This window comes from Haliotis cracherodii, unplaced genomic scaffold (assembly GCF_022045235.1).
Source record: "Haliotis cracherodii isolate W230 unplaced genomic scaffold, xgHalCrac1.p SCAF_8, whole genome shotgun sequence".
In the NCBI taxonomy this organism is placed as follows: Eukaryota; Metazoa; Mollusca; class Gastropoda; order Lepetellida; family Haliotidae; genus Haliotis; species Haliotis cracherodii.
Window position 1 is genome coordinate 4,661,676 of NW_027266341.1, and position 11,393 is coordinate 4,673,068.

Below are 11,393 nucleotides of genomic sequence, written 5' to 3' on the forward strand. Positions count from 1 at the left end.
GTATAAACATGTATGTAGACGATCCCAGTGTAACGTCATTTAGTATATATATATGTATGTAGACGATCCCAGCGTAACATCTTATAGTATATACATGTATGTAGACGACCCCATTGTAACGTCCTTTAGTATATATATATGTATGTAGACGATCCCAGTGTAACGTTCTTTAGTATATATATGTATGTAGACGATCCCAGTATAACGTAATTAGTATATATATGTATGTACACGATCCCAGTGTAACGTCCTTTAGTATATATATGTATGTAGACGATCCCAGGGTAACGTCCTTTAGTATATATATGTATGTAGACGATCCCAGGGTAACGTTCTTTAGTATATATATGTATGTAGACGATCCCAGTGTAACGTCCTTTAGCATATATATGTATGTAGACGATCCCAGTGTAACGTCCTTTAGTATATATATATATGTATGTACACGATCCCAGGGTAACGTCCTTTAGTATATACATGTATGTAGACGATCCCAGGGTAATGTCCTTTAGTATATACATGGAGGGCTTGGATTTTATCGAAAATAATACATTGCATCCCAAAAAGGAAATTGCCTGCCACTAAAATTACATTGTTGCAAGGTGTTTTTAAAAAAAAATCAGGCTTATAGTTGTAAACATAAAAACATCATATGACTGTTACACATCATATCATGTCTGGACCAGTATTTTCAATTTGAAATGTATTCGCCACAGAATGTCTCACGAATGCTGGAGGTACAACTCGTCCGATATTGCCATCAGGACTGTCTTCTCGTGCTCCTGTGGTTGCTGTGGTGACGCTTACCACAGATTCTGCTGTGATACGTCATTCTGTGATCCAAAGGGAAGATGCAGGTACGTTCTGTAAATCCAAAAAGGGTGTGGTTATGTTCTGCGACCCGCATGGAAGATAGCAGTTATTACAGTCTGTGATCCAAATGGAAGCTGTTCTATAAAGTTATGTGAGTGAGTGAGTGAGTATGGTTTTACGCCGCTTTCTGCAATATTCCAGCAATATCACGGCGCTTCACACATATCATGGGCTTCATACATTGTATCCATGTCGGGAACTGAACCCGGGTCTTCGGCGTGACGAGCGAACGCTTTAACCACTAGGCTACCCGACCGCCCCGTAAAGTTATGTTATACCCTTGGATGTATAATAATTATGTACAATGCCGATGTACCGTTGATAATTTTACTCACTCTCCTTTTCGTGATGTAGTTACACTCTATAGGAAGCTTGTATTGCGTTCTGTTATTCCCACAGAGGGCACTGTTACCTTCTGTTATATCTATAGATTTACACTCTCATCAATATCAGATCTTAGTTTTCGCTACCGCTAAACAAAGATCTGAGGACATCTCATTACGGGTCGCCAACTTTGACCGACCAATTAAATTACTGACAAGAAATCGACATTAGCCAAACATGGCAGCCTTCTCGAGCTTTACGACACTAGTTTCAAACTGGCGACTACGCTTCGAAACATATTTTGACGTATTCTCGATTAAAATAAAACTGATGAAAAGAACATTCTGGAATGGCTTATAGATGGCCCAGATTGTATGGATATAATCATAAAACCTGTAACTGTCGTTCGGAATACCCTCTGTTAAATATTTCGAGGTTGTATGATTAGAAAACGCTTTCCAACTGTCACTTGCATGATCTGGTAGGCGACGCTCTGATTGGTTAGATGAAAGGACGTTCTGACGTGACCAGTAATGGGATGTCCTCAGATCTTCGTTTAGCGATAACGAGAACTAAGATCTGATTTTAATGAGATTGATAGATTTTGAGCAGTACATGGCTCAGATAAGTTGTGATGTTTAACCTTTACTCGCTTCCTCAACTATTGATGGATTTGTTCATTGTGGAAGCCGTTTTATGTTATGTGATCCAAATAGATATTGTAGCTGCGTCACGATGACGTCCCTCTAGCCTCATGATACCGGCGATATAAGGCAACTCAGATCACGTCAAGGGACACGGGTTGGCCCGTAAGAGGCGCCGCTATTCACTATGCTGAATTTCGTCCCTATGGCGAGTTAGAAACCTGTTATTGTGGGTCGAATCCTAGATTGTTTCTAGGTTTGATAGCACCAAACCCGTGCTCTTGGGTTTCACCAAGATGGTAAACGTCTGAGACCGGGCTTTCCTCTTACCCAAGCTGACACGCGTGATATAACTGAAATACTGTGCAATGCGGCTTTTAACACAACTCACTTGACCTATTTTTCACAAATCTTTGTATATCAGTTAATCTCAAGGGGCTCTTGCTTATACAAACAGCTACAGTATTAAAGTCAATAACAAAGTGGACAGAAAGGAGGTAGACTTCGGTCACTGTAACAAAGAACAGGATATCAACTGTCGGAAAAAATAAGACCGGTTGTTCTTGAGGAATGAGCCATTTCTTATAGCTAAAGTCTATACATGTACAGTAAGTGCATGAATAACGTATTTTTTCTATCTTCTTTCAGCGGTATTTACCTAAGCCATGCCAGTGTAATAGCTCTTATATGTGTGTCCTCGCTGATACTGATTGGGGCAGGGGTGGCACTTGTCATGGTGTGTCGGATGAAGAAACGACCTTTCCTGGGGAAATCCGGAAGAACCCCAAAGGAAAAGATAAAAGAAATATTGAATAGCGATAAAGGTAAAGTTGACGATAACCGGATGTTTCGGATGACATTTTATAGAAATACACTTTGTCACACTTTAAAATTGTATTCAATGATATTCGTCAAGTGCGCCTTTTGTCGGATCTTGTTTCTATTGAGATCTGAAAAAAATAGTTAATGTGTTTTTTGTTTGATAATGTCAACAACTACATTTCAAGGGATAGATTCTTAAGGGACATTTGTATCGTTATCAAAGGACTCCTTCATTTATTTTATGATTTATACAGATGACATTTTCGAAAATGGAAATAATAACAGTAACTGTCTGATATATATGTGAAATTGGCATTTCAAAGAGTTGTAGTGTAAGAACAGAAGACTGTGCTGCTAACTTCCTATGAATACAAATATATAAAGAAATACTTTAACTTCTAAACTCTGTATTTTAGAATGCTTCACTTGATTCGCCGCATTACATGTCGTTATCACATGACAACATATATGCACTTCGTATGCCATATTACCTGCCAACTCGCTGTCCCGTTACGACATATGTGCACTTATTATGCCATAGTACCTGCCAACTCGCTGTCCCGTTGCAACATATTTGCACTTATTATGCCATATTACCTGCCAACTCCCTGTCACGTTACAACATATTTGCACTTATTATGCCATACCTGCCAACTCCCTGTCCCGTTACAACATATGTGCACTTATTATGCCATAGTACCTGCCAACTCGCTGTCCCGTTGCAACATATTTGCACTTATTATGCCATATTACCTGCCAACTCCCTGTCCCGTTACAACATATGTGCACTTATTATGCCATATCACCTGCCAACTCCCTGTCCCGTTACAACATATGTGCACTTATTATGCCATATTACCTGCCAACTCCCTGTCCCGTTACAACATATGTGCACTTATTATGCCATATTACCTGCCAACTCCCTGTCCCGTTACAACATATGTGCACTTCGTATGCCATATTACATGTCAAATCGGTGTCCCTTTATAACATGTGCACTTTGAATTTTTCAAGAAAAATCTAAGATGATGATGAGGTTAAAAGTAGATAATTAAAAGATCTATAGTGCTAACGTGCAGTGAAGGTGATTAGACAAATTGAATATAATTCAGTAAATTATGGCATGATTGACAATATAATATCTATATTATCTCCCGATATGGGTACAATGTGTGAATCCCATTTCTGGTGTCCCCCGCTGTGATATTGCAGGAATATTGTTGAAAGAGGTGAAAAACCATACTCACGTAATATATATGCTACTTATCGCTGTATGTGTGCATATGTTATACAGACTACTCTGGAGAAGATGGCAGAAGTACCTCAGACCATCCGTATTACATCTACCCAGATTTCCCCCTGCCCCAAGACTTACAGATGCAGAAACATCTGAAGCCTCAGACACAGACGCAATCGCAGACACAGCAAGAGCAGCTGCAGACACAGATACGGTCACAGACACAGCAAGAGCAGCTGTCCTATTGCTGACAGACGATGATTCATGCCTGAAAACCCGCCACGAGCATGTAGATAGACACGACGAGCAATGGCGTAGTCCTCAATGAGCCATGTCACCGGTTGATATATGACGTCACTTTTGTAACAACTTTGTTGCGGCTGAGAAGATTATGCGTTATGTGACAAGAACAACACAAACACAAATTCTCCTACACAGGGAACTTAAGTATCAGGGTCTGTAAGACAGACTATAGTTCTTCTACAAACCATCAGTGGACGGGTGTGTCTTGATTCACACCCCGTCAACTAAACTCCAGCTACATCCGGGGGGGGGGGGGGGGGGGGGGTGGTGGGAAGCCTGTACAAGGTCGTGTCTACGCCAGGTGATCCAGCGGTTCAGACCGCCGGGTCAGCGGGGGGCGGGGGGGGGGGGGGGGGGGAGTCTCACATGGTAACCACCACACCGGCACTCACGACAAGCATGGGGCACTTAAGATCTGTGCTGTCTGGCATTCCCAATTGGGAGAGATGAACGACACGAGAACTATATATGTATATATATAGCCAACGCCAGGGACCAAGCAGCGTCGACCATCCACAGAAACACATTTCACTTAATGTTCTCGACACTACAAACACAATTATATTGAATGTGCTTATTTATTCTGTTGGATCTGTGTATATAGACATGTAACATGCACGATCATTCCGTGAATCCGTGAACAAGGACAGCTTATTCAGACTGCTGCGCACGTGACACATGTAGGAAATAGAAGTGTACACCAATTCAGCTACACATGGATGTCTTCCGGTAAAGAACATTATTACCCTTAATTTATTGACATTTCAACTGGCATTCTATTCTGGTAACCTCACTTTGTTGAGGTGTATGTTGAACAGACACATTTATTGAGTGATATGATTTTTATAGTTGGTAACCCAACTAGGGTTGACCTGTGATATTTCGGAGAGCGCTGTCATGACAAATGTCTATCCTTTAACTTCAGTGGCACAATCACATGTATCTATCTTATAATCTTAGGACAACCTAGTATAATGCATGACATGCAACAGTATCCTGAAGCTACTGATTCGTAAATTAAGGAATCGATGTATTGTATATGTAACTGTCACGTAGATATACAGTCGTCACCCAGAAGGTGAGGTCTCCACACTAACAGTGTCCGAACTTCCGGGTAGTACTATATATGCAACACACGTAGCTAGCCTGATATATATCAAAGCTAGTCATTGTCGTCTATCACAGACATGTGCACAGTTATATTAGGTGTCACGTAAGAATGTTCTAGATAACAAAGCATGAAGCGTTTGGACTTGTTTCAAGAGTTAGATTATGTCCGCATGATGCGTGTGTGGTTCAGAAAGAACAGTGGAGACGCAGCACCAGGCAGAGAGTCAATCCCTGGATAAACCTAATCTCACCAATTCCGAGTACTTATATGCATACACAACAATCTCGTGAACCGGACGATGTAAAAGTTAACACATTGTTAATGTTAAAGAGTAACCCATAAACGAATAATCCTCAGAAATACTTTTCATTAGGCTATGTCTAGACTTTTCTTATCCCTTTCCGGCATTGCTAATTGAAGCATTTACCGATAAATGAGCTAAAAGAGAAGAGGAGTGTTGAATGTCTTTGGGTTAAGTCAGTGATGTTGACATTGGTAGAATGCACAAACTGAAAAAGGTAGACACAGAATTGGAATAAACCCGTTCCGTCCCAGTCAGCTGCCCTACATGAAAAGTTTGCAGTTGCTCTCACTTACAAGGCCTCAGATAACATAACCGTTATATGTAAGCATCACTTGCAAGCATCAATTGTTTGATCAAAGAACTTGGTATAAGTGACACTTCAAATAATGCCACATTTCAGGCCAGTATGTTAACTGAGGAGGAAATCTGTCAAAACCATGCATCAGTACTATCAACTTTGACTTGACTCTAAAAGCTGTCCATTCCACTGGTACAAAGAGAGAGATATGGCCGGGTCCAGCAAATGTTACACCAAATCCCTGTCTCGATGATTAACCATAATTCTTAATAAAATCAAGGAAAGACTTCCTCTATATTCACAGAAAGTATTGTGACAAGTGGAATTAATACCACGATCCGCAAAAACTCAAAGGATTTGCTTGACTTTTTACAATCTCAGAAAAGAACCAGGTTCAATTCTGCCAAAACACTTGAATTTTCAACTTTGTCCACCACTATCTCACATGACAAATTTAAGCAAAAAAACTTCATTCCTTGATCCGTGGGGCTTTTGTTACAAAACTAAAGATACAGTTCCGTATCTCTCCAGAGGTTCCGGTCAATTTGTCAAAAATGAAAGCAAATGCGATCTGAAGTGTACTGAGAAAATATGTTAAATACTTGACTTCTTCATTGATAACATCTTTGTAGAGGGGAAGACATTTAGGCCAGAAGTATGCATCCCCATGGGCACCAATTGTGCTCCCCTTCTTGCGGATCTGTTTCTTTATGCATATGAGTAAGAATTTCTGTTCGGATTAGCAAAGTCAAAACAAGGTTATTATTATTACAAGAAGTTTAACGCAAGCTTCAGGCATGTCGGTCACCTGATATCGTTCAATAACCATCACATATCCAATTCCCTTCCACCAATTTACCCTCCTGAAGTAGAAATAAAGAAGACCAGTGAGACTGCTTCATCTGTTTCATATTCAGATCTATGCATAAAGATTCAGAATAACGAAACACTCTCCACAAAACTGTATGACAAGAGGGATGACTTCAACTTTTCAATATTCAACTTTCCCTTTATGTTGAGCAATATTCCTGCAGCTGCAGTCCTTGTCTATATTTCACATTTTTAGGTACAAACGAGCATGCATTTCTACCAAGATTTCACAAAGCGTCATATGTCTCTTGCTTAAAGTTGTTTGATCAAGGTTACAACATTCAAGGCCTTAGTTATGCTGTAGAAATGTTTTATGGTAGACAGTAGAGGACATTTCCAAATTTGACGCATCCGTGACACTAATAATGTCCCATACAATTCCTTATTTTGACCTGTACCATATGTTCCCGTGTTTTTGCTGGTGAACAATTAATTGACTTGCTCCTGTCGGGCAGGATACGCTTACTTTTCCGCGAACACCTGGAATCACCACTATTTCATAGTGATTCATAAACACATGCTCATGATATAGTCGTAATCGTACAATCGACTCCGATTCGGCAGAGATTACTTATGAATATTAAAAGGGTGTCATGGCTTTTATTTACAGTAATCCGGAAGCAGGATTTACGATGTCCGGACTATAAGGATTTGACATCCTTTCTTCGATTTTCTGTGTTGTCCTTACTACCATCCAAATGGAGTTAGTCACTATACATGCCAGACATTCAACGATGGATTGCTGTAGACATAAAAAAGCTGAAGAACATTCTAACAACAGACAGCCATCAATGGCTATCTTTTGAAAAAATATCGATATGATACCTAATCTTATAATGAAAGTATCATTCGTCTCTTGTGTGTCACTAACTTCGGGTTTGAAATCTACATAAGAAAAGATACATGATGCACTATGAAATAATATCTCCGACGTCGAAACGTTCAGCCCAGAACGGACATTGTGTTGGATAGCAGAGCGAATTAACACACTCAACACGTTTAGGACTTTAGGTTTGTCGAAGCACTTAACGGTTTAGACATACACATCTAAGAGCCAGACACATTCAAAAAGCTATTTGAATTCGGTATAATTGGTTATGCTCACTAATGACATTTGAAGCAACAAAATAGTCCCAGTTGAATAGCAAGAGATGTCGTGTCAAATAACATCTGAAAGAATATACCCAATATCATTTCTAGTAACAATGGATGTCCAACTAATGATATGCATACACAATCGGGATTTGTTCATGGAAAGATGATTATTTAACCTACATTGCTCAACTACTGAATTTATACTGCAATCCATAAGAAACTAATCTCGCCTTTGTGCACTCTAAATGTTTAGAGGGTTCCCTCTGAGGGTTGAATATTATACTCGTGTGAATATTGGCTGTCACTCTTCATGTAATATGCATGTATTTTGCGAAATATACACTGCTATATACTGCAAGAAAAAGCCTCAAGTACATGCGCTTACCACTACCTCCGTGGTCTTGTGGTGGAGTGTCTGCCCTGAGTGCGGAAGGTCATACCAAAAGACGGTAAACGATGGTACTTGTTGTCACCCTGCCTGCCGATCCAGCAAGGACTAGTCGGCTCCGAGTCAGTATACTGTGCCTGAGTAGGGTATTCATTTTAAACTGCGGCAAGATATATCAATAATCTCTCTATATATATATATAACTGCAATGATCTTAAACCCCATTTCAATGGATCACTGAAAATCAACGATGATACCATGTGTTCGCGAAAAGGATAAGCAAAGTCTTCAATAACAAAAGGACTACTAATATCCTTTTTTTTAAAAAAAAAAGCATTAGTACTCGATAAAAACGCACAGAACTAAGCACAGACAATCGGAATAATATTTTCGTTAGTGGGGGTCAACGGTCGAGTTAAAATCGTAGTAAGCGTTCAGGCCTTTTCGTCCTTGTTACGTGTCCAACCTGCCTTCAGCGACAATGTGTTAGGGCCAGGGTGTGGCGTACTCTGTGTGTCCGACCTGACAGCGAGTGGCCGATACGTTAATCTCTATCACGTCAACATAGTTTTAACCTCACGTTTGTCAACATTGTCCCCTCGAACTCCTAGTGACGGGTCGGTTGTGTGTGTTGTGTGGTCAGTTTCTAAGCTAAACAATGCTAATATGTAAACCAACATTTAGCAACTTTTGTACAGTGTCATTACTACATTGTATTTGGTCCTATGAGAACACTATGGGCATACCTGCATCCTTCTTCACCCTTCTTGCGACATTTGCTGCAATAACAGGTCAGTAGACTAAGTCTGTGTGCCCTGATACAATCACAATACCATATAGATATAAAATGTTTACAGTAATGTGTATAGATTTTGGAAACTAAATAAAAAGTTATTTTTAGGATGAATATATTTTTGAGCGATTGAACAATTTATCACTTTAGGAATTTCCGGAAAGGTAAATATTTATATTAGTAACACGAGTACACAAGAACCAACTCAATTCTTCTGTACAAAGTTGTTTGAAAGTTCATTTTATACATCATCGGGATTAATGTTCAGATTCATTTGGTCAAGCGAATACAATGAACTAGTGTGCAAATTAATCAATTGGTGCTACAATTGCATGTTAGCATTGCATGAATGCAGACGTTCAGAAAAATGGTTTTGGGATAATATTCACATTTTCTTGTAGGCGTCGATTGTCAGTATGGCAGCGCTGCACTTAACGCGGCGGCCGGAGCGGCCTTGCATACTGCTGGTGAAGCCACTGGCATTGTCAGGTATATGGTCGTCCGAAAACCAGCACTACCGTACAGTACAGAATTTGTTTTCTCTCAAAAATACACATGGTGACACAGAGAACATACATCATTACATCACATATGCACACACAATATATACAAGTCAAAACAAACCCAGACACTTTTTAGTTAAGTTTGAGAGTTTACCTAGCAGGGGTACATAAATCACTTTGCATTATATATTTTAACTGTGGGATTGGTGCAAAAAATATTTTGGTAAAAGGCTTTCGTTGATTAATTAGTGACGGACATACAAGAGGGAAATGGAATTCATTACATATTGTTAAATTACACAGATTACATATTCTATTTTCTTTTTTTATGTCCTACTATCGTCCGGTCCCTATAGGGAGTCTGTGGTTTGTTGTTCTTATTTGAGTGAGTGAAATTAAAGTGGCTGTCTAGCATCCTCTTGAATGTAAGGGGACTCACAAGTATGTCCATCAACGTAAGGGGATTCACTCGTATGCCCTTAATGTAAGCCGGTTCACTCGTATGCCCTTGAATGTGAGGGATTCATTCGTATGCCCTTGAATGTGAGGGGATTCACTAGTATGCCCTCAAATGTAAGGTGGTTCACTCGTATGCCACTCAATGAAAAGGGATTCCCTCGTATGCCGTTGAATGTGAGCGGATTCACTCGTATGCCGTTGAATGTGAGGGGATTCACTCATATGCCTTTGAATGTGAGGGATTCATTCGTATGCCCTTGAATGTGAGGGGATTCACTAGTATGCCCTCAAATGTAAGGTGGTTCACTCGTATGCCCTTGAATGTGAGCGGATTCCCTCGTATGCCCTTGAATGTGAGGGGATTCACTCATATACTCGTGAATGTAGGTTGGTTCACTGGTATGCCCCTGAATGTAAGGAGGTTTACAAGTATGCCAAGGAATATAAGGAGGTTCATAAGTATGTGTCCTCTTGAATTCATTGGTATAGTCTGGGACGTGACGGGAATTGACTAATCTAATAATATGACAATACGGGTAGGCTACTCTTGTACATTGGGAGTGCACAAGCATATTCCTGCACGCAACGAGAGGCTACTAGCTGACAAGTATCCTCAGGGTTAGGCTTAGATGGCTCGGACACCCATGTCCCTCAACACGTTGTAGAAATAAACCTGGCACCACGATCCCATACACGTGTCCAACGTTCAACGCCTACTTTCTCAATAAACTTCCCCCCAGTTATCATACTGAGTGACCACTTTAGAACAAATGTTTTGCAATTATAAGTTTATTTGTATCGCGACCAACGGCCCTCTGTTTTTCGAAAAAGGTTCATTACACTGGAAATAGAAAATATAATCTAAAATAACATTTGCTTTGGTATTGTTCTCACAGTAAAGGGTTAAGCACAGTTATCATCGTCGTGATCGTGATCGCCGTCCTCATCGTTTTGGCTGTCATCGGCTGCATCATCTGCTGTGTCGTCAGTTGCTCCAAGGGAAAGAGGTCGGGAAGGGTTATCGCCCCTGTTAACACCCAACCACAAGTGACGGTAGCGACAACCTCCGGTAAGATGTAACGTGTTTCTTATTTCTTTTGCCTAAAGCTCGTGGTCAAACTTTTATGCATAGGTTCACCACATCAATCCGTTCGACTGAGGTTTGTCCCTCATTCGTTCCAGGATATGACGACCAATTAATCGAATTAAGATTCGCCTGATTATGACTCTTGATCTTGAGTCAACTTGTTAGACAATTTTCATCAATATCATGCGTTGAATAGGTCACAGTATAACATTATAACACCTCCCTGTTTCAGTCCCTCCAGGAAACGCTGGAATGGCACCGGTTCCACAGCCATCACACTAA

The 11,393-nt window shown here is 40.2% G+C and overlaps 2 protein-coding genes across 2 annotated transcripts; both read left to right on the forward strand.

Moving 5' to 3' along the window:
* The first annotated feature begins 717 nt into the window (after positions 1–717).
* On the forward strand, positions 718–4,151 carry LOC139450139 (uncharacterized). The gene is made up of 3 exons (XM_071231804.1): positions 718–857; positions 2,490–2,665; positions 3,958–4,151. The coding sequence occupies exons 1-3, from the start codon at positions 718–720 to the stop codon at positions 4,149–4,151; spliced, it is 510 nt and encodes a 169-aa protein (XP_071087905.1).
* A 4,776-nt stretch (positions 4,152–8,927) lies between these two features.
* LOC139450310 (uncharacterized) lies at positions 8,928–11,393 on the forward strand. The gene is made up of 4 exons (XM_071231988.1): positions 8,928–9,060; positions 9,464–9,551; positions 10,921–11,093; positions 11,344–11,393. The coding sequence occupies exons 1-4, from the start codon at positions 8,928–8,930 to the stop codon at positions 11,391–11,393; spliced, it is 444 nt and encodes a 147-aa protein (XP_071088089.1).

Excerpts from the sequence above, each read along its gene's own strand:
- LOC139450310 (XM_071231988.1), top strand. The coding sequence starts at position 8,928 with ATGCTAATATGTAAACCAACATTTAGCAACTTTTGTACAGTGTCATTA. Across the intron at positions 9,061-9,463 it reads GACATTTGCTGCAATAACAG|GCGTCGATTGTCAGTATGGC; the intron begins GTCAGTAGACTA and ends ATTTTCTTGTAG. Across the intron at positions 11,094-11,343 it reads GACGGTAGCGACAACCTCCG|TCCCTCCAGGAAACGCTGGA; the intron begins GTAAGATGTAAC and ends TCCCTGTTTCAG.
- LOC139450139 (XM_071231804.1), top strand. The coding sequence starts at position 718 with ATGTCTCACGAATGCTGGAGGTACAACTCGTCCGATATTGCCATCAGG. Across the intron at positions 858-2,489 it reads GATCCAAAGGGAAGATGCAG|CGGTATTTACCTAAGCCATG; the intron begins GTACGTTCTGTA and ends ATCTTCTTTCAG. Across the intron at positions 2,666-3,957 it reads AATATTGAATAGCGATAAAG|ACTACTCTGGAGAAGATGGC; the intron begins GTAAAGTTGACG and ends TATGTTATACAG.